This window comes from Alosa sapidissima, chromosome 10 (assembly GCF_018492685.1).
Source record: "Alosa sapidissima isolate fAloSap1 chromosome 10, fAloSap1.pri, whole genome shotgun sequence".
NCBI lineage: Eukaryota > Metazoa > Chordata > Actinopteri > Clupeiformes > Clupeidae > Alosa > Alosa sapidissima.
The window spans coordinates 1,483,054-1,506,202 of NC_055966.1; the positions used below are offsets into that span (position 1 = coordinate 1,483,054).

At 40.5% G+C, this 23,149-nt stretch overlaps 1 protein-coding gene across 1 annotated transcript in view; it reads right to left on the reverse strand.

Annotated features, from left to right (window-relative positions):
• Positions 1–23,149, reverse strand: part of nphs1 (NPHS1 adhesion molecule, nephrin) — a 156,389-nt gene that overhangs the window by 73,032 nt on the left and 60,208 nt on the right. Inside the window, exons 8-11 of the mRNA XM_042107343.1 lie at positions 14,938–15,109; positions 12,495–12,652; positions 4,295–4,436; positions 4,088–4,212 (exon numbers count right to left, since the gene is read on the reverse strand). Of these exons, the coding sequence (XP_041963277.1) occupies positions 4,088–4,212; positions 4,295–4,436; positions 12,495–12,652; positions 14,938–15,109 (597 nt within the window). The remainder of the gene's footprint in view (positions 1–4,087; positions 4,213–4,294; positions 4,437–12,494; positions 12,653–14,937; positions 15,110–23,149) is intronic.

The following is a 23,149-nucleotide window of genomic DNA, read 5'->3' on the forward strand; positions in this document are numbered from 1 at the left end:
CACTAGCTAGCTAGCTAGCATTAACGTCAGTGGTTTTTGCACGGTGATTTGCACGGCCCCTCCATAGCATAATTAAAGGAGAATTCCGGTGTGATATTGACCTAAAGTGTATTGAAACATAATACCGAGTGTGAACGTATGTCTCATAGCCCATCTCGGCTTGTCCCCTGCACTCCAAAATCTGGCGCTAGTTAGCCGATGCTACCAACAGCTTTTTCAATAGTGGCGCTTCGGCATCGGGCTAGCCATGCAAATAAATCACTGTTTTACACCCATTTACGAGGCTCAATGTATCTCCACACTTCATTGGTAGACTTCCGAGGGCCCTGACATTTAAAACGAGACATTGGGAACTTTGAAAAAGCACTGGTAGTTTACTTACAAGACGATTTATACAGACAGTATCTTCACGAAGTTTAGCGTTTGCAGCCATCTTGAATTTAGTCACGATAAGTCGAGCGACGAGTAATAATAATAATAATAATAATAATAAAGCTTTATTTGTATAGCACCTTTCATACACAGAATGCAGCTCAAAGTGCTTTACATTTGAAGCATGTAACACAATAATAGTCAGTCAGTCATTATCAATCACTTTTCTTTGCTGTTTATGATCTACTCAGCAACATATCAAAAATATAGAAAATGACGTCATAAGACTGGCAGCCTTAACCCTCTTACCCCCCACAAGCACCCCATATGGCAAATGTGGCATGGAAAAACTCCCATATTCCAGGAAGAAACCTTGAGCAGAACCTGACTTAATAGGGGGAGCCCATCTGCTTCTGGCTGGCTGCGCCCTCCAATAGTAGCAGATGTAGAATAATCTGAAAATGTAGTCTACAGGATAAGATGAGTTAACTAAAAGCTTTCCTGTACAGGTATGTTTTCAGATCTTTTTTAAAAATATTTACTGAACTCGCCTGCTTGATGTACAGAGGCAGGGTGTTCCATAGTTTGGGGGCATAATGGATAAACGCAGCTTCTCCACTTTGTTTGTGGAGCACTTTGGGTACGATTAAAAGATTAGAATTGGATGATCTAAGTTTCCTTTGTGGTTGATAAGATATTAAAAGCTCAGAGATATATGAAGGTGCTATGCCATTCAGAGCTTTGTAAGTAATTAACATAACCTTAAAATCAATTCTATAGGAAATAGGGAGCCAGTGCAGTTCAGCCAACACAGGGGTGATGTGTTCTCTCTTCTTAGTCTTAGTTAAAAGTCTAGCAGCAGAGTTCTGTATGAGTGCCAATTTCTTTAGATGTTTTTTGGGAAGACCAGTGAAAAGTGCATTGCAGTAGTCTAACCTGCTAGTGATAAAGGCGTGAATTAGTTTTTCTGCATCTTGTTGAGTTAAAAAGGGCCGCACTTTGGCAATGTTTCTCAAGTGGAAATAGGCTATCTGAGTAACTTTACTGATATGGGGCTTAAAACTTAACTCTGCATCTAAGATGACACCGAGGCTTGTTACTTTTGGTTTGACCTGGTGTGCCAAGTTCCCCAGATTACTAAGAATAATATCTCGCTTTAGTTTTGGTCCAACCAGACGTACCTCTGTTTTGTCATCATTTAGTTTCAAAAAGTTTTTGCTCATCCACTGATTAATGGAGGTTAGGCATGCAGTGAGGGAGCAAAGGCCATCTGGGTTAGTTGGCTCCACAGAAAGATACAATTGGGTATCATCTGCGTAGCTGTGGAAGTTTACATTATGTTGACTTATGATGTTTCCCAATGGAAGCATATATAGAGAAAATAGCAGGGGACCAAGGCAGCTCCCCTGGGCCACACCAAAAGGCAAGTCATGTTTTTCAGATACATGATCTCCTAGACTGATATAAAAATCTCTGCCAGTAATGTAGGTTTGAAACCAGTTTAGAGCATTATCAGAGAGACCCACCCACTTCGCAAGGCGGTGAATTAGGATGCTATGATCAATGGTGTCAAATGCCGCACTCAAATCCAGAAGAATAAGGATTGAGACTTTGTTTGAGTCGGTAGCTAGTCTGAGATCATTGACTATTTTTACTAGAGCCGTTTCTGTGCTGTGATTTGATCTAAAACCTGATTGGAATTTTTCAAGGATACTGTTTTCGTTGAGGAAGGTATTTAACTGATTACAAACAACTTTTTCAAGTACTTTGCTCAAAAACGATAGATTGGATATAGGCCTGTAGTTGCTCAGATTGGTATGGTCAAGATTTGACTTTTTAAGTAAAGGTTTCACAACAGCGGTTTTAAAAGCAGTTGGAAATATACCTGTTTCTAATGAGGTATTTATTACCTTGAGAAAAAAGGGAGCTAAGCCATCATATACTTTTTTGAGGAATGTAGTAGGGATTGGATCTAAAACGCATGTTGAGGAGCCGGTTTGAGTTATAATTTTACCAAGCTCAGATTGAGTAATAGTGCTAAAGGACCTTAATTTTGGGGGGCTGTTTTTGGGTGTACTATCAAACATATTACTTGTGTTACCAATAGCCTCCCTTATAGAAATGACTTTGTTTTTGAAGAAGTCTGCAAATTCTTCGCATCTTAGAGAGGATGCCTGGCTGAGTGTATCAAAAGGTGTTTGATGCAATAGCCTATCAATGGTAGAGAACAACACCCTAGAGTTTCCACTGTTTTCAGCAATTACCTTAGAGAAGTGGTTCCTCCTCTCATTCCGAATAGCTCTATTATAATTTGCAATTTTTTGAACCTGTAACTTAGTTTTTCTCCATGTTCTCTCAGCTTTCCTACATGATCTTTTTAGATCATGGATATTTTCGTTCATCCAAGGTGTCAGAGTAAGAATGAACAGGTATGATAAGGGATCAGATTCCAAAAATAATTCAGTGGAAATGCATGGATTCCAGTTTCTTCCAGTAGCAGCAACTGGAATCCATGCATTTCCACTGAATTATTTTTGGAATCTGATTAAACGCTATATATATACACACACACTACTTTTATTATTGGGGTTTACATTAATTATGTGACAGATCTGCCAACCAATCACAAGGGATTTTTCTTGTTTGAAAGTTGTGGTTTCATCCAATACCGAGTTAGAAAATTCAAGCCTGGCCTGGCCAGGCGCGGTTTTGCTGCCAATCACGAGTGATTTTTCTTGTTTGAAAGTAGTGGTTTCATCCAATACTGAGTAAGGATATTCAAGCCAGGCCTGGCCAGGCGCGGTTTCGCTGCATTCATATGCTAATTAGAGCTATTAGCACTCTGCAAGCTCTCCACATACGTTTGTTTCCGACAATATGTGGCACAGACAAACGCGACCTTCGCAGGTTGCAAATTGTCATCAACTGCCGAAAATTAGGGAGATCTCCAGGCGTTTAGGGGGACGAAAATCACACTTTTCACGCAGTGATATCATACCCGTAAATCCTCATATTACGGCCAGGATGATAATTCCCAGTAGCCTATGGCTATCAGTCCATGTGCTCATAAAATACATTGTTTCGATTTAACTCAATGAAATTAAAGAGCTCTTCTAGGCCTGCTAGGCCTACTTGGCTATACACAAAAAGGTTTCCATTACAGCACAGTGCACGTTCAATGAATGAATTAAGCGACTGCCTATCTCGCATTAAACACAGCGGGTGGAAATCCCGACACTCAACTACATGAAACGTAATAGTGAACCTTCAAATACCCCCCCAGATTTCAGTGCCTTCAGTCCCAACATTTAGCAATATAATCAAACAGCCCAAAAGTAAATTAAATCCCAAACCAAACCGAAAATCGTATGCTTTTGATAGCCTACCGCTGGTATGCCGCTCCAAATGAAACGCATGTCTCACAATAAAACGTAGAAATAAAGGCTTGCTTCGACTAAGCCTGCCCTAAATAAAGCCCTGTGCTTTGTGCAGCCTAAGTAAATAATATAATTTTTTTTTTTATTTTGTATGCGTTCTGCAGAGAAGGGAGACTGGCGTTGGTCACAGTTTGAAATGAAAGGGAGAAAACAGTAGACCTGGAGTAAGGCGTGTGTTGCTAAGGCGGCCGCCTTAAGTGCTGCGGGAAACCTTGTTCATATATGAAGTAACCATGCTAATCAATGCACATGATTTCAGCACCACCCGGCACACATACTTTAAACCATGTGAGCTGTCCTCTAGGATTCCCTCCACTTGAAAAACACAACAGACGCAATGGATGTCCTGATTGGAGTGTTACATCCTCTGGGGGAGCATCTAGCCACACCTTTTGTGGTGGATCTGAATGAAGTAAAGAGAAAAGTGGTGAAATAAGATGTCTGAAAACAAATGGAAAGAAGTAAAAGGTTCTTATGGAACTTACATAACACATTAAGTGGCTTAGATGTGCTGCTGGAGAAGTGGGTGCCTTTGTTGAATGCCTCACATGAGAGCGGAAGACCATTCTCTTCACGAGAGACAGTATATGTAAGGTTGGACATGGTCATCATCCCCCCATTTTCACCCTGATAAAATAATATGATATATAAAAAGCGTTGAGATGGAGGAAAGTTTACTTCTCCTCATATATGGTATATGCCCCAAGTAAATTTCAAAAGCTCGCAACTTCCTGCATTTTTTTTAACTATTCATGTAGTTTACCTCTTTCAGAAACTCCAGACAACGTCTGCAAATCATTCATTAACTATGAATGTGATAGCAGGTCTTAATTGGGAACTTTGTTAATCTGGAATACCTATCAGCTATCGTTAATGTACGGTGGCCGAGAACGGTCACAACACATGCAAACACAGCAACTGCATATTCAGAAAACACCTCCAAATTCAGAAAACCTTCATTGTTTTCACAAAACGTGCGCTGCAAATGCCACAACACCTGCATATTCAGAAATCACCTGCAACTTCTGAAAACACCTTCATCGATTTCACAACACGTGTGCTGCAAGTACTTACAGCACGAGCAAATAGTGAAACCTACTGCAAGCTGCAAAGACAGCAACGGAAGTGTTTCCAGGGGGGACCATAATCAGTGACGGACCGCATCCGGTTTCCGGTCTCAAAGTCCAAGTACAATGACTTGATATGTTGAAAACACACAAAACCACTTCGGTATCAGAGCACATCAACAAGTCTGTCATAATAAAAGAGAAACATTTACCTCTTGTAGCACATACAACATACAAAGAAGTTTGTGATGGAAAAGAACCGCCAACCGGATACGGTCAAGCTGCAAAGACGACAATGGAAATGTTACCTGGGGGACCATAATCAGTGCCAGACCTGCATCCGGCTTCCGGTATCAAAGTCCAAGTACTGTAGGCCCATTCGACTTGATTCAGATCTGCTCAGATCTGACTTGATGTGATGCATGCTGAGTTGAATGCAATGCATACTGGGATGGACGCAATGCATACTGGTTAGAAATACTGTCCGACTTCTGGCAGCCAGAGGAACTTACCACCGTGTCACCATGTCACATAACCTTAAAATATCGCGGGAGTCTGCGCCTGCATCTAGTTCTTGCAGTTGTCTTTCCACGGACTGCACAAGCTGAAACCCACCCTCATGATGTCAGTTCAAAGACATAGATAGGCAGTTTGGAAGGAATCTCCCATGAGGATTATAACAGGTTTCTCATTCTGCTTCTTTATGTTGGAATGTGCAAAAATGAACATAAATCGAAGGGATACCTTCTTATATGTGATTTCTGCAACAATGGTAGGCTAGCCTACTGAAAACGTTTGGATATTCTGTTATTTTATGCTGTTGGTTAAACAGACACATACGGAAAACACTTTATTATAGATATTGAATTTATATGCTACAATGCAGGCCTGTTAACTGTATGACAACAGTGGTTTATTTAAACTACATCATAGAAATTTATTTTGTTAGTTGTCATGCTCATTTTAATGAGTAAAAATTAAAGTTATACTGTTTTATTTTTGGTTTATTATTTATTTATTGCACACAAAATTCCATGATATCTCCCACAATGTCTCCTGCGAGACACGCCAGGCAGACTGCAGCTGGTCAGGGGTGCGTTTTTAGAAAGCGTTGTTGGATAACTTGCGTCGCAACCTTGGTAGTTCGATCCGTCGTTCATGGATTTGGTGTTTCTAGAAAGGGTAGTTCGAACTCTCAATTCCAAACAAGGATGCAAAGTTTGGTCGTTTGAACTACAGTCTCTGGGCAGTCGCACTTGTCATTCCTTGGTAGTTCCAGTTGGTGTCCAGAGCGCCTAACCAAAAATCACAACCGCCTAACCAACAATTACGAAGTGGATGTTTATCTCGTGACTCAATGATTGATCTATCCTGTAGCTTAATTTTCATTAAGAGACCGACTCCCCTACTGGGCTCATTCTTGCTATTTATGTTAATTTGAGTATTGACTTGCTTTTTGATAGGCTTGTATTATAATATTCACAGACTCTTAATCAGCACAGTGATAAATGGTGTAGTGGCTAAAGCAGGTGACTTGTTGTCCCAGCATTGTAGGTTCGATTTTCTTATGAAGTGAGATTGTCCTCACTGGCTACGTGCAGGTGAACTAGTGTGACATGTGGACTCAATTGTTTTTGACTGATGTCATGTACCTATTTTTCTCTCAATGTAGAGTAACTATATACATAAATATTTATGGTCAAAACCTATTACTGTGTGCTCTCTCCAGTCCTGTTCACCCTGTACACATCTGACTTCTGCTACAACACCGAGTCATGCCACATGCAGAAGTTTTCTGATGATAATGCAATTGTGGGGTGTATCAGGAACGGGCAGGAGGAGGAGTACAGGAGCCTGGTGGAGGACTTTGTGCAATGGTGCAAACTCAATCATCTTCAACTTAACACTTCAAAGACCAAGGAGATGGTGGTGGATTTCCGCAGGTCTAAGCCCACTCTGCTAATAGTCCACATTGATGGGGTCAATGTGGAGGTGGTTAGCACCTACAAGTATCTGGCTCTCCACCTGGACAATAACCTGGACTGGTCAGCCAACACTGATGGACTCTACAAGAAAGGGCGGAGCAGGCTGAACTTCCTGAGGAGGCTGTGGTCCTTCAATGTGTGCAGTAAGATCCTCAGGATGTTCTACCAGTCTGTTGTTGCCAGCGTCCTCTTCTATGCAGTAGTATGTTGGGGATGAAGCACAAGGAAGAAGGATGCGGGGCGAATTGACAGGCTGGTAAGGAAAGCTGGCTCTGTAGTGGGAGCTGAACTGGAGTGCATCACTTCACTATCTGACAAAAGGACCCTGAACAAACTGATCAACATCTTGGACAATGAGTGTCACCCACTCCACAGCACTATTGTTAAGCAAAAGAGCCTGATCAGCTGCAGACTTCGCTCACTGCCTTGCACAACTGACAGACTGAGAAAGTCATTTGTCCCCAGGGACATTGAACTGTTCACTGCCTCACTTAAGGGAAGAGGAGAGATAGACTTCTCTGTATAGTCTGTCTGCCTCTTCTCCCCCTTCATGTTTGGTACTGTCTGTCCACTAGACACTTGTACCACTGTCTTTATGCCTCACTGTTTGCGTGCTATATTAGCACATTAGCACATGTGCATAACCCCCCCCCCCCCCCCCCCCCCCCCCCTCCATGCCACAGCCGAACTGTGGCCACACTTATACATTTTCTTAAATAGTTAAATACATAGATATATAGACTTTACTTTACTTTATTTCTGCATTGTTGCACTGTTGGACTTACTCGTTTGCACTATCACCATGACCACTATCACCATTGCACTACCACCATGACACTCATTCACACAGAGCACCTTAGAGCTTAGTCCCTGCCTCAGTCATTGCAAGCGCCCCTGATTGATTAATCACCACTATGTGGATACTGTTTTTAGAATTGATTTAGATTGTTAGTTAGTATAATTTGTATTTTTGTATATTTAGCATATTCTTTATCTTCTACTGTCCTTATTGCTAAGTTGTGTTATTATATTATATACTTTAATTACTCTTTCTGCTGTTAAAGAATGTGTTTGTGTTGTATGTATGCTGCTGAGACCTTGAATTTCCCCTGGGGATCAATAAAGTATCTATCTATCTATCTATCTATCTATCTATCTATCTATCTATCTACTCTTACTCAGAAGTGAAAAGGAGAGAAAGGATGCGAACTCCGGTCGAGCGTGCAGAGCACCGACACGCTGCCGTTAAGCCACGAGACAGACAATAAATCTAGCAATACCCTGAAATTCGTCTAGGCTATATATTTTTTTCCAATATAGATATTCAACATAAACATAATGACACATATTGCTCAGCTTAAGTAAACTGTTTTATATGCTTGAAATAGGTTTAGGTTTTTGCTGATGGCAATGACAATGCCAGCATTAATCACTTGGTTTAAATTAGAAAAATGTTGACATAGGCCGTGGTAGATCATTTCTAGGTGATGGGGTATTACACGTTGCCACTGTTTCCACCAATGATATGTATCACTGCATCATCAACAACATTGTTGGAACTATGGTGTTCGAAACCGGAGGTAGCAAATTGTGACACAGGTACGATGCTTTCTGGAAACAGGTGTTACAACGTCGTTGTTTGATCGCAAGTTGCGTCGTACCACGGTGGTTGAGCAACGTCTTTGCTAACTTTTCTAGAAACGTGCCCCTGTTCGGGATAAGCTGCCGTCTGTTGTAGCTCCTCCCGGCTAGCCTTTGAAGTTCATGTTGACGTACGAAGTAAGCCAAAGTAAGCCGCAGTTCATCTCGAATGAGGCTAATGAAAACACACAAAGCCACTTCGGTATCAGAGCACATTGACAAGTCTGTCACAATAAAAGAGAAACACTTACAGTGGGTCCCAGTTAAGAATTGACACTTCATTCACCATCAAGGTGATTCACGCAGCTGGGTGAAATGTAAGTACAACTGCAGCCGCTTGGGGGCAGCATAGTCCGCTGTGGCGTTCCACGGTCGAACCGGACGGAGCATTCGACAGCAAGGGCTGTGATTGGCCGAGTTTTCAGTGCGTTTCTCTGTGTTTTTAGCAGCCCCTGCAACATGCTAGTCCACTGTAGCCTATAAGCTTTGTACATAATGTTAAACATAGTTTTGAATTCAAGGTGTTGCTCCTGGCAATACTTGTTTATAAGACGTTTGGTGATTAGTTGATAGCTGTTTTTGGGACACGTTAAACGTTCTTTATAATGAGCGCATACAGGGAGTAAAACGACTGTTACGCGCTGTTACAACTGTAGGCTACAATGATTGCAATACAAAAATATGCGCGTGTTAGTTTAGTTAGTTTTGTGATGTTTTGCACTTCTGCCTCATGTGTTTTCAGGTTTGAGGGCTTTTTTGGCAAGATTGACCCTGGTTAGACTCTGCATATGCTATTTCTCCATATGGAAATGAAGTCAATTTTCGACACACGTCTGTTATTAGTTCAATAACAAGTGTTCCTTGTTAAAACATGTGACTAGTGAAACTGTTCGTTATACAAAAACATTGACACATCGAAACGTTAGTCAAAGTTTAATAATGTTCTGCGCCTTTACTAAAGAATAAAGAAGACATCTGAGCTGCACCGGCGTCTCTCCTTCTCTCTAAAATATCTGTCCTGGCCTGGTTGCACCGGATTGTCGCCAAACGACAGAAGCGCGGAGAACCCTCCTTTGTCTACCAAAAAGTGTTACTTTGTGCCCCGCGCTCCCCCACTGCTTGTGAAAGAAGGGGGTGGGGGAGGGGGGCTTAACGTGAAAAAGCTTAATGTCCCAAAACGGCAACAAGTCATAATGGAAGGCTACAGGAAGTGGGGGGAGGGTATGGGATGACCAGAGCCGTCTTCACTGTGCTATTCAGAAAGCATCTTGTATTGTCTTTCCAGGCGCACACAGCTCGTTACCATATAGCCTATCGAGTGCCTTAACAGATAGGCTCTGCTCTTGGGTTTGGCCTCACAGCGAACTCAACCCTCTTGTTGCTTGCAGTTTGTTAAATAAAGCGATGCAGATTATTATTATTTATTTCTGATTAATTGCGTCTTTTGATGTCTTTTGCAACATCTGCTTGTTAGGCTGAGCTACTGTCAATGTCCTGTACAGGTAAATGTTCAACAATTGCTGGTGTAGGCCTACAGGCTATAATCAGTTAGGGACTGTTTGTTTTTTATTTAAGGGGCTACCGTAGGAGTTTTGGGAGCGTTAGTCAAAAAAGACGTGACCCTCCCTGGCCCTCCAAAGTGATTGAGAAAAAACGCATGACCCTCCCCAGTCCCAACAATTTATTGATGCCTTCTGTAGGCTACTGGGTCAATTTGGGAGCTTGCATGCTACGACACCTTCCTTGAAATGCCTTGAAAAGGCTGTCGTTTGCACAATTTCACAAATAATCACCGGGACCGAAACAAACCTGTCAACTTTTCCCGGGTTTATTGCGTATTTTAACTTTTTCCTCGCTGTCTTAGGATGAGCTGCAGGGCCGTCGCAAGGGGGTGCGAGGCCCTGTGCGAACTTGACAGATGCATGCACTTACGTGCATGAAATCATGCGATAGCTTACTTTACACATAGCCAAGGCTACCGTCGGTGCATTTTAGTAGCCTAGTCTAATAAGCTACACCAGCTTGTCTTTAAGGGGAAATTGTATAGCCTATAACATTAGCTGAGTCACATATTTGGCCATATGGTGTTTATCATAGGCTACATCACGAAACCAAATAGTGTAACAAAGGCGAACACTTTAACAGGGGAAATTAATTGGGCATGAATCATTGTGCTGAACGGTATTTGTCAATGAGCAGAAACACACACGACATTCAAACTGTTGATAAGATATGCACTATGGAAACTGGTTTGTAGGCATTGGACAAATAAATGACACTGACTCGCCATATCCTGACTCTGAAAAAACATTGTCTTGCTTTGCCGCAAACTCAGCAATGAAATCATAGGCCAGTTTGCAGGTAGCATAAGGTCTTTTTCAATTCATAGAAGGGAGAGCCCAGTCTCTCCTGTGACATTGAGGTGCGCAAATAGTTTTTAATAGCCTGTTCAACTTCAAAAAGCTTCACCCGATGCCAGTCACTGATCGCAATTTCAAATTTCGGGAAGCTTCGTTCAATCTTTTTAAGTTTTAAGTGCAGTAGGCCCCTATCTGCCCCTTTTGGAATTATATCTCGAGCCTATTATAAGGTCCAGTGCGTTATGTCCTGGGATTCGGATGTGCTCAAAAAGAAAAGAAAAAACACTTTTTTATGGTTATGAGGAGCAATATGAGTCTGAACTCCGTGTCATTCAGACTCAACCCTCTTGTTGCTTTGATATCTTTTTCGTTGTCGTTTGAACGTTGGCAAGCAGGCATGTTGCGATTGCAATTTAAGTGAAATTTCTACAGTAGGCCTACAACATGCAACATGCTTGTTAGGCTGGGCTACTGTCTTGTACAGGTAAATGTTCAATAATTGCTGGTGTGCATGCTATAATCAATTAGCTAAATAATTTGTCCAGCTGTTTAAAAAAAAATCGTGCTACATTCAAACGCAAAAGGTGCTTTGATATCTTTTTCGTTTGAACGTCGGCAAGCAGGCATGCTGCGGTTGCAATGAATGAGGATAATTGGTTTTATCTGCGGATTTATTTTTTGCATTATTTTGAATATGACGCTCCAGTCTCAACAGCATGTCTACTTTTTCCACACGCATCTAAGTTCTAACACACACCCCCTCTCGCTTTCTCTCTTTTCATCCATGCGCACGGGGCTTTCTTAAAAGAGCTGCACCATTTTACAACAATTGCATCTACATTTTCATATTAGAATGTTTTGTCTGTTTAAGTGTAAGCTTAAACTACCGTGATCAATTTAAGTTCCCGTGCCCCCGCTGAAAGTCTCATGCGCTTATCGTTACACTATTACATCTATAAGTAACCGTGACAAATAGGGTATAAGATATATAAACTCACGCTATTGTATTATCATATATGTTTGGTAAGCTCACTGCGTCATGGAAGCAGTTAAGTCAAGTCGCATCAAAAATAGTAGTGGCAGAACTTCCAAGTGACACCTTGTGGTTGTTTGTGTCAATTGCAGTTTGTGCCATTTCTGCTGAGAAAATGGGGTGCATGATTTATGAAGGACTGGGACCCACTGTACCTCTTGTAGCACATTCAACACACAAAGAAGTTTGTGATTGAAAAGAACCACCACCACACCGGATGTGGGTCTGTCACTGATTATGGTCCCCCCTGGAAACCTTTCTGTTGTTTTCTTTGCAGCTTTCAGTTTGTTTCCCTATTTGCTCATGCTGTGAATATTTGCAGTGCACGTGTTGTGAAATCGATGAAGGCGTTTTCTGAATTTGGAGGTGTTTTCTGAATATGCAGTTGTTGTGGCATTTGCATGTGTTGTAAACCTTCTCGGCCACCGTATTAACTACATCCTGAGTGTAATGTAAAATGAGATCCAACTCGTAACTATGACAGGTCATAAAAGCAGGTCAACTAGTGAAAATTAATACATTGTTCCATATCAATCATTCAATGAAATATTGTCAACAACATGTAGGTTATAATTGCATGCACTTTTGCATTTCCTCACCTCTGACATAGATCTAACTGTTGTGTTAAGTTCCTTAAAGCCTAACCACCAACGTATCTGGACTGGAGGGTTACTGGAACTTGCATGGCAACATAATGTCACTGTTTTCCCCTCAATTGCTTCAAAAGTTCCCAATAAATTCACCTTGGCAGGCTCAACTGAAAGTGGAAAAATGAAAAAATGTGAAACATTTAAATTACCTGCCTTTCCCTTTTGGATCCCTGGAAATGCATATGGGACACACTTCATGATTAGCATCAAATGCTGTAAAATAGGCTTTATTTTTTAGATGAAATAAATTACCCTTCCCGTTAATGCACATAACTTTTGACCCATATGCCCTATCTATAATGAGGTAGGCCTACTGTTGGAATCCTTTTGGTGAACTGCACCTAATCTAGCCCACTCTTGCAGTTCTTCGGATATGCAATTCTAATGGGCTATTGTTAGTGGGTTTGATCAAGCTATTGTTCTTCTTAAGTTTACTTATTAGTGAGCTTGCAGCTGTAGACCATGTAAATAGGTTTTAGAGTGAGAAGCCAAACCAAACCTTGTCAATGGACAAACAGAGTTCAGGAGAGAGAGAGAGAGAGAGAGAGAGAGAGAGAGAGAGAGAGAGAGAGAGAGAGAGAGAGAGAGAGAGAGAGAGAGAGAGAGATGAGGAGACTTTAGCCATTGCAGTTGGGATAACTGCAGCCGGTTGCACCAGTTGAATGTAAGTTTCATCTTAGTTTAGTTCTAACGTAAACTGGCACTACATTGGAGTTTACGAGCTACTAAATATTAACGGGTTGCACCACGCAAAGTTATGACTTTCTTTTTTTACACCTCTCTCTAGGTGTATGATCCATCATAAATTGTTTGTTAACATACAGTAGTTTTCTCATTTAAATGGTTGGAATGTTAATTATAAGTATATAAGTAGAAGTCGAGAAGAGCTACATTATGTGACCGATTACACACTTTTAATTCACTTGAACAGTGTTTGAATCATGTTTGTATTCACTAGAAATCGTATGTACCTAGCAGTACAAATACCAAACATCTACCCATCATTAGCACACAAAGCACTACATTTAATTGTTGTTGATTGATCTGTTATCAGAGATTTCATTAGCATCTTAGAAATATGGGGGAGTGTTACCGTTACCTTAGCTAACTAGTTAGGCCAACAGTGGTGGCTGTAAAAATTCTCAAAGCACATATACAACCAAATAAAGTCTGTTTTTAAAAATACAGTGTTATTTTATTCCATACATCAAAGTAATTGCGGAGGAAGTCAAACCTAAATGGGGCTTTAGCATACAACGTTACAGCGAACGTTACCAACATGCGAAGTGCGAATCTGTGACGCTTTCAATATCATTAAGCAGTGATATTGATTGGTTGTCAACGGTAAAAACGTCATTCTATGTGACAATATTTTGATTTAGTAGCTACCTACTACGGTATACCTTAAGGACTCATTTATACATGTCTAGATATTTGTATAAACACATACTTTTGTATGCGCTTGGCCCTTTTGTTTACATGTAAACGGAGTTTTAGCTCCCTCGACGCATACTTACATAACTTATAAACGCACTCCAAAGTGAAGACGTCATTTCTTCAGAAATGACAACAATACTAGGCGGCTGAGTAACTCTGTCTGCATTTTAACACATTTTACGAATGCATTGCAAAATTCACATGTTAACTTTGACAGTATGTATGCCTAGTTATAACTAGGCTTCATTTTTGGTGTCCATAACACAATTTTACCGCCACCCAATGCTTTACTTACAATAGTCACGTTTACATGGACAGTTTTTTTTGTCATTCCGATTGAAATATTTGTGCTGTCTGTTTACATGGGGTACGTTCTATTCTGATCAGGTGCTCTCAAGCGCTTTAGAATCTTTGATCGGAGTAGCCGTTGTTGCCTACTTTTCCTTGAAAAGTTACAGCAGGCAATCCAATTGATTGAATACATGGCTGTTCAATCGGAATAGGACACACCACCTCTTTCATGCTGATTAAAATTCTAATCGGATCAGGCATTTTTATTCTGATTGAGGTATTTATATGATCATTTTTATTTCGATTAAGCCGTTATTCCATTTCTAATCGGATTTGATGTGTCAATGTAAACGTGGCTCCTGTAATGTTAACAGTCTAACTGCACTGTAATGCACCTCTATGTAATATGTAAGTTCATTGTGGGAAGTCAGCCTCTCTGGTGATGTTAACCAACTAAATTCTGTAATTGTGTACACAGGGGTGTGCTGAGCCACAACCCACAAAAGGGGTTGGATTCGATTATTGATGATTGGTTGGATTGTTTTTTTTTTGTCTTGGCAGCTAGGATTTTGCCATCACAAAAACAGTTACCACAACAAAAAGCAGGCCACCACAAAAAGCAGTTACCAGTGGAAACACACTTCATGCACATGGGCAAACTCACAGTACACAGTTAGAATATGGCTGATGTAGAGTGGAGCTAGGGACACCTGGTTGATACTTTCACACTGCAGAATGGCTTGATTATCCTCTGCAGTCACCATCAAGATTAACAGGCTCCTGGATCTTCTTTGAACAACATCCTCTTCCCAGCTACTTGACAAAAGTTTCCCATTCTTGGATGAGGGTAGGAGAAACAAAAATAACAATGAGGAATTGACTGATTTAAAGGATTATCAATTCAAAGGCAATACATTCCAGTGTTTCGTTTTTTTTTAGCAGAGGGGGTAGGCCATCCGCCATGTTTTTTAAATACTAGTTGCTTATCACACAATTTAACGTGATTTGAGAGGGACAGGATTCAGGAATAGGCTACTAAAGACAGGCCCATATTCTGTTTGACTCACGTCCCGTTACCCCATGCATTAAACCATGTCACTGTTTGAACATAGTTCACCTTGACAATGGAGAAAACGCTTTTCTTGGTTTCTGACAGAAATTACTTTCTTTGGTTATAGTCCGCGATTAACACTAGGCTATCACTGTGCATACAAAATGTTTTCCCTAAGTTGTGTGCTGTCTCCACATTTGCAAAATGACCTGCATCGAATCATGATCGAGTGTGCATCTAATGTAACAGCAGAGTCTCCGCAGAGAGATATCCACTCTCCAAATTTAATTTTCGCTGTTGTTTGCGAGCTAACCGGGCTACGATATAGTAAATACTTTGAAGTTCCCTTTGAGTAGGATCAGCTCCAGAAATTAACTGATTTTCCTTAGCCTGTGCTAGACCTTTCCACCAAGTTGTGCGAAAATTGTAGGCTACCCGTAGTTTTTGCGATGTTGACAAACATGCATAGCTGGAAGCTCTTGACAGCACATGCCACTGACCAGTGGTGGGTAGAGTACTGAAAATCTATACTCGAGTACAAGTGCAATTACTTCCTTCCAAATCTACTTGAGTAAAAGTAAATATTCCAATTGGACAAACCTACTCGAGTAAAAGTAAAAAAGTACTTCGTTAATAAAGCTGCAGTTGGCAAGTCTGACAGATTGAGGGGTCTTAGCCAAAATTTTGAATGTTTACAACTCTCATGCTCTTCCCCCACTACCACCGAGCACCCTCTCATCGAGTTTGCGCTCGTCAGTGCGCACCAGACAGTCAGATCTCACACAGCCCTGCTCTGATTGGAGCAGAAGAACTGGGAGCTGTGGATTTTTGCAAAACAAAATAACAGGCTCTAGGTGGAGGTAGAAGTGCAGGTTTTTTTCTAAAACCGGCTGATTTATGTTGTTCTGTCGGAGCATAGTGTCACATAAAAAAAACACATAATGGGCCCTATTTTGGTGATCTAACACACATGTTCACTAGCGAATAGGTTTGTCCAGTCCACATTCAGGGTGGCTTTGTTATCAAACGTCAGGCACCTGGAGCAAAAAGGCAGCTCTTATGTTTCTTAATCATATCATGGCTGTGTTTTGGGCGTAACATCCTTTAAACCAATCAGAATGACATCCGTCATTCCCTTTAATAGCAAGCAGTGCAACTTCAAACTGCGCATCGGTATTTTGATAGTCAGCGGCACGTTTGGCAGAGAGAGAGAGAGAGAGAGAGAGAGAGAGAGAGAGAACGAACGACCAGACGCGATAGCTAGAGCTAGTTACTAACCATTACTTTTCGTTAAGCAATCTACAAAATCCCATACAATGATTGCTGCCTTTATTCAGCTACAAAATCCCATACAATAATTGCTGCATTTATTCAGCAAGTTACATTTTGTTGTCGACCCTTACTGAAGCATATATTATACTAGTTATACCAGGGGTCGACAACTTTTTTGGTAATGAGGGCTACCTGAAGGACCCAAAATCATATGAAGGGCTACCAGAGGTGGAAAAAAGTACGAAAATATTGTACTCAAGTAAAAGTACCTATACTTTGATGAAATATTACTCAAGTAAAAGTAAAAAGTAGTTCATTTAAAATGTACTTTAAGTACAAGGGGGGGGGGGGGAGAGAGGGCTCTTGAAAAGTGGAATACGGGGAGCACAACATTTTCACCAGGCATTAGTAATAACTCAGGTAATCCACACATAAAAAATCCAAACAACTAGAGTCATGTGTAATGAAGTGTAATAACACAGGGAAAAAGTATTGTGTTACATGCTTCAAATGTAAAGCACTTTGAGCTGCATTCTGTGTATGAAAGGTGCTATACAAATAAAGCTTATTATTATATTAATATTATTATTATTGAACACGCTAAGAAAAAGCACTAAGGCAAGGAAAGGGAAGAAACGAGCTGGAATCTGTAAGTAGTTAGAGAGTAGTTCTCCTTTCTATCTGTGCAAATTAATATAAGCTTGGTTAGTAGCCTACATATTGATGGGCTATAAAACGGTTTTTCATTACCAAGGTGTCACACAAGAAACAAGAAGCTCTCCCAAGACCTTTGCAACCTTATTGTTGCAAAACATATCAATGAAACTGGTTACAGATGCATTTCAAAACTTCAGAATCTTCCAGTAAGCAGTTTGGGAGCCATTATCTGCAAGTGGAAGGAACATCACTGCATCATCAACCGGCCATGCACAGGATCTCGTCGCAATATTTCTGACCAGGGAGTCAGAAGGATAGTCAATTCCAACAGCCAAGGACCACTCGGAGAAAGCTCCAGAAAGACTTGAAGGCAGCCAATTCAATTAAATTCAATTAAACAGTTCTGGAAGTAAAAACTGTGTTCAGTTGGAACAGTGGACTGGAAGTGGACAACTGGAAGTGAAAACTGTCTAAGGTCACTCTCACTCTACCTTGCTAAAGAGCTAAATGGTTTAGTCCGCCTGCACGATTCATAAGGTAGTCTACCTTTTGTTTATTTAGTTGAGCATCGCTAGTAGGCCTAGTGCAGTGTTTCCCAAACTTTTTTACTGGGGACCCACTTTTTAAAAATGACAGACCATCGCGACCCATTTCACTTCAAATCTACCCTGCAACCATCAATATTGTTTTAGGCCACAGGTTCTCCAACTTTTCTATGCATTCCCCAACCATAAATTGCTATAGGATCTAGATAGATAGATCCTGCTTTGAACACGGTTGTGTTGCATTTTTAGCACCATCAGCGTGAACAGTTGGAAATGACTACTGAAAAGATACGTTTTAATGAGTTTGGGGAAATCCTCGCAATCCTCGCATGCGCAGTCGTCATTCGTCAGCATAGTAAGCTGTTCCTGTATTTCTAAAAAAAAATGTTGTAGGCTACGTTGCGTTGCAGACAAATGGGTCCATAACACTGTGGACGTCAATTCCGATGTAAACAGCAAATAATTCAAGTCGTTATATTGTATTATATTATATTGTATAGTCGTTATATCAGAACAAGAGGCTTTTGCGCAATAGCCGGAAGAATGCGCCTTTACTTTGGAGTTAGCGAGGTAAAAAACGAGAGGAATAGTATTTAAAATGTCCATTTAAATTGTAGCCTAATATAATACGAAACTATCTACATGCAAATTGAATGGCCTTATGTCCGGTCTATGGATGTCTGCTTTAGTTGACAGCACGGTCACTAGATTTTAATCGGTAAAGTTGAGGAGCTGGTATCTGTTAATGTTCGTGCAAATAGGCGGATTTATGTCCCTTGTAGTTTGCAACTGCGAGGTACATGGCAGGCGCCCCACAGAACGGTTTCATTTTGAGAGGTAGATATCCATGCTCTGGCACCTCCCTAGTTTCATGTGCCAGTTTTAACAAGCTTTTATGACAAAACCGTGTGGTAGTTAACAAACTACATCCTAATAGAAAACTGTTAGTTTTCCTGGTATAAAATGACAAATGGTATCAATTAGGCCTATAACACAACATAAATTGTGCTGGCGACCCAAATAAAATCTCCTGCGACCCAGACTTTGGGAAACACTTGGCCTAGTGGACCGGTAATTGTTGTGCAGCTGATGCAATGTCTTTCTCCAAGAAAGCCAAGTCAGGTTACCAAAAACCAAAAGGCCAAAACAGGAAAAAGAGAGACATTAAAATGAGGGGAAACAACAGCTAATAAACTTCTTTCCAAAGAAAGGTGAGCACAAAAGTCAAAACACGAAATCCCATGGTGTTTGCTTGAATATCTCCGCAATCATTAGTGCTAAAACGACAGTGCTGAGACAACCCATTGAAATAGCGGAAAATACATTCACATGTAATCTGATGCATCTCGTGATCCAGCTCCATCTCCATCACTTTCAGAAAGACTGCATGGCACCAGCTTGATTCATGTCCTGTTGTAGGCTAGCCTACATGCTGATCATTAAGTGTGCTTGCAAAGCAGCACACTTATTGTTCTTCTTAAGTTGTCTTATTATTCCTGTAAGCCCGATTTTTGGCCAGCTCCTGCTCCTAGACCTTTTGAGATATCGCCACCGGTCCAACTCCGGAACGTCCGGCCGGAACCGGTGTAGTGTGGAAATTGAAAATGATGTCACTGACCCCACTGACACTGTCATTCTTCCGCCATATTGGATTGAATAGAAAGCGAAACTAAAGTTTCACAGGTCACAAATTTGGTCCGAACTTTACGAAACTTGACGTACATGATCCTTGGACCAAGCCTCACAAAAGTTAAAGAAAGGATTTTTGATTATCAGAGGCGTTTGCCCGTCACAGCCAAACGAAATCGGCGGCGAAGCTCCGAAACAGGAAGTTGTCCTTATCTCAGGAACACTGTCACTTATCGATACCAAATTTTGTATATGAACTCGGGACTCCAATGTGAGGGTGCATAAGCTAAAAAAAGACAATATTCCAAAAGTTTCCAGCATTTGGCAAACCACCCACAGGTATTTGGTAACTATCACCTTTATCCTTTGCAGTTGCACTTCTACCACAATGCCTTCCAAGTATGCACAATGTCTCTGGCCAGCCTTGACCAATCATCAAATCCTTGCTCAGCCATGGGATAGTATGGACTTACGAACTGAAATGTTAGGGAGAACATTAGCTATTTATTGCTGACGTAGTACAGTTATTTTCACATTGACGGTATTCAAATTTATTTTTTCATTATTGTTAAATATCATGATGGGAGAGTATTATTAAAAATGTTACAAGTATGCAAATTCATATGTTTACGGGCAATTTTACTGTTGACGGGTTTTACTGTGTTGTTTTGTTGTAAAGACATGCAAGGCATTCTGGGCCATGTAATGAGTGGTGGTTGGCAGCACTCCATACGTATTAATATGAATAGTTTCTGTAAACCTAGGGACAATAAACAGCTATCTCTGTTACAAAAACGAGCTGGTAATCGCTCATTGAAGAGGGAACTATGATAAAAAGATTGTTTTCCTAAAAGCATGGAGTTGACGAAAGAATAAGCAGGAAATGTCACGTTAATGTTAAATACATCTGAACGCTAGGTGGCAACGTTGTATTTCATTTCACTAAATACGGTGTGAGCTTCACAAGTAAGGAAGGTGCAAATATTATGTAATTTATTATGGGAAATTATTGGAAATGTTATTTCTTGTTTATTCTAATTGCAAACCACACACATCCATTCGTAATCACACGTACACTTTTAATTCATGTGTTTCATCAGGTCCCTTTACACAGGTGTATTAATCAAGCACCATGCAGTCTGCATTCATAATCAAGGTGCATGATTGTATACACCTGTGGGAAGGGACCTGATGAAACCCATGAATACCTTGAAAAGACTCTCATTTCGTTTATTTGATGTTGCCTAGCAACGCAGCCTTCAGAGCAAAGATTCTAGAACAGGGCTTCAGAGAGACACGTTTTGAGTTTGTGGCCAAGAACCTAAAATATTGGTTTCGTGCTGGATGGTGTGCGTCCTTTATAAAACTAAGTGTTTTATACAGTTAACGTTACAGACATAATGAGTCATGTTGTAGTGGTCAACATAAATGTGCCCCTTCTGTTATTAGAATGCTAAGCGGAGAAGCATGCTAAGCAGAGATTTAGTATCATTAATTTCTTGTGTGGCTAGCTATAGGGAGGAGATGTATGTTGCTAATTGGGATTTATGTTGTTTAGCGTAATGCCATGGTCATTTGATATGAGCTGCTTGCACTCGTAACTTCGTCACTTGTAACTTTAGGACTGCTATTTTTTTTACAGTATTTCACGAAGCACGTTAGCCCTAAAAGTAGCACCTAAGTCTGTGACCGCTTAAAAGAAGTGGCGAGGACTCCTAACTCCTAACGCAATGTTTTGAAATGCGTCTACTATTGTCTACAGGAGCTTCCAATCGCGAGGGAACTTGCATTGTAGGCATAACTAAGGGATGCAATAACACCACCAACAACCAAAACGAGCCTACTCATTGTCAACATGTACATTAAATGTAACATTTCATGTGAATCAAATTAAAATGTTTTCTTTGCAAACGTAGGTATAGGCATATGGTGACAGATTAATTTAATAATGCTGCTGTGTGAATCACGGTAAGCACGAATGAAGTGGCCACTTCTTAATGGGACCCACTGTGGGCTAAGTAAAATAGAGATGTTTCAAATAAGATAAGGTTAATCCTTCTACGAATTCTACGATATGCCCGCTTGACAACGGCAGAGATAGAACTGGCCTTTGGCCATAGCAACCATCCATTTAGAACGATTGGCCTTAATAGCAACCAAAGATCTGAGCTGTGTTGCAATGTGAGGCACAGTATAGAAAGGTGATGAAATATACAGAGACAGGTCAAAAAATATAGTGCAATGTAGACAGTAGTATACAGTTGATTTACAGACGGTGGTTTAGAGTAATATGAAGTATTCCTTTATTCTGAGATACATCTGAGATAGGCTACATCAATAGGCTCTCAAAACAACCCCAGGCTCACAAAACAATCCCAAACAGACATAAGGTCTTTATAGAGCAAATCCATATAGATTATTTGTCAAATAAACCAGTAAAACATAATTTGTGGGATGGAATATATAAAATTCACACATATTTTTTTTAAATAAATCAGTGAAAAAGTATCCTGACAAACGGGAAATTTTATTGATTTGATCTCAGTCATAGAAGCTAAATTCGAAGGCAGGCCCAAAGGTAAAATCCAACGAACAGCATTCAACCCGCAAGCCAATAGTTGAATAGCCCTCTCCTAGAGGTTTTGAGATATTGCCACTGCTCCAACACTGGAAGGCACTGTTACAATGCCTGGATCAAGCCAGGTTCAGCATAGCATATGTCTGCTCACGTTGGTGACTGGACCAGGGCAAGCACACTTTTGCAGTTCCCGCCGGAAATGCAGTCTAGTTATCACTAGGCTAGTGGTTTAGGGCGCGATTTTTTCTCTCTCCCTTTCTGTTTTCGTTAGTCTTAACTTTTTTTTTTTACTCAAGTAACGGATGGGATTTTTGATGTAGCGAAGTACAATACATTTTTTACAGTACAATTTATTTTGTTACTTTCCACCTCTGAGGGCTACTCATTTGAAACAAACAGACCCTCACTCCTGTTTTGCGAGGGTAATCCTCCTAAATAGAAGGCCTATATTTTTTCATTTAAGTTATTAATATTATGTAGGCCTATGAGCCATATTACATGTAAGCAACTGTATTTTCATCTGATTCTTCAATACATCAATATCAATATGCAACACTGGCAACATTTTTGTTCAGTTTGTTCATTTCAAAGTTTCTATGGGGAATCTAATCTATTTTTTTAAATGAAAAAAGCAATCTTTAATGCAATTAATAATTTAGGTTACAATTTTTAACATTGCTTACCATTAAGAATTCAGAGGCGGTTTAAGTTCTGATTTCAGTGGACAATTCGGTTGTAACATTTCAATAGCAATCACCATCACCACCCTAATTTATGAAGATGCCTTTTATAGTTATTGCACATCTGAAATCTCTCCTTGATCTGACAAAAAAGGTTTTGTTTTTTGCCAGGTAATACACAGTCCTATTGGCATGCATGCCTCAAGATTTTCAACGCTACGGAGGAGAAAGGGCCCATGACCTTAAGCAATTGTTTTCCAGTCCTTGAACAATCATGCACGAACCGTATGGGACAAACACAGAATAGCCACAGAACTTCTGCAAAGATATGCTTCCATTGGCTACACCAGAGGAGCAAGCTTTTTTTTCTTTTACTGTCTATGTTTGCAAGCAGCGTGTATGCTCTCCTCTTCCATTGTTGTTTAAAGATTGAATAGGAAAGGAATTCGCAGCCAAACTAAAAT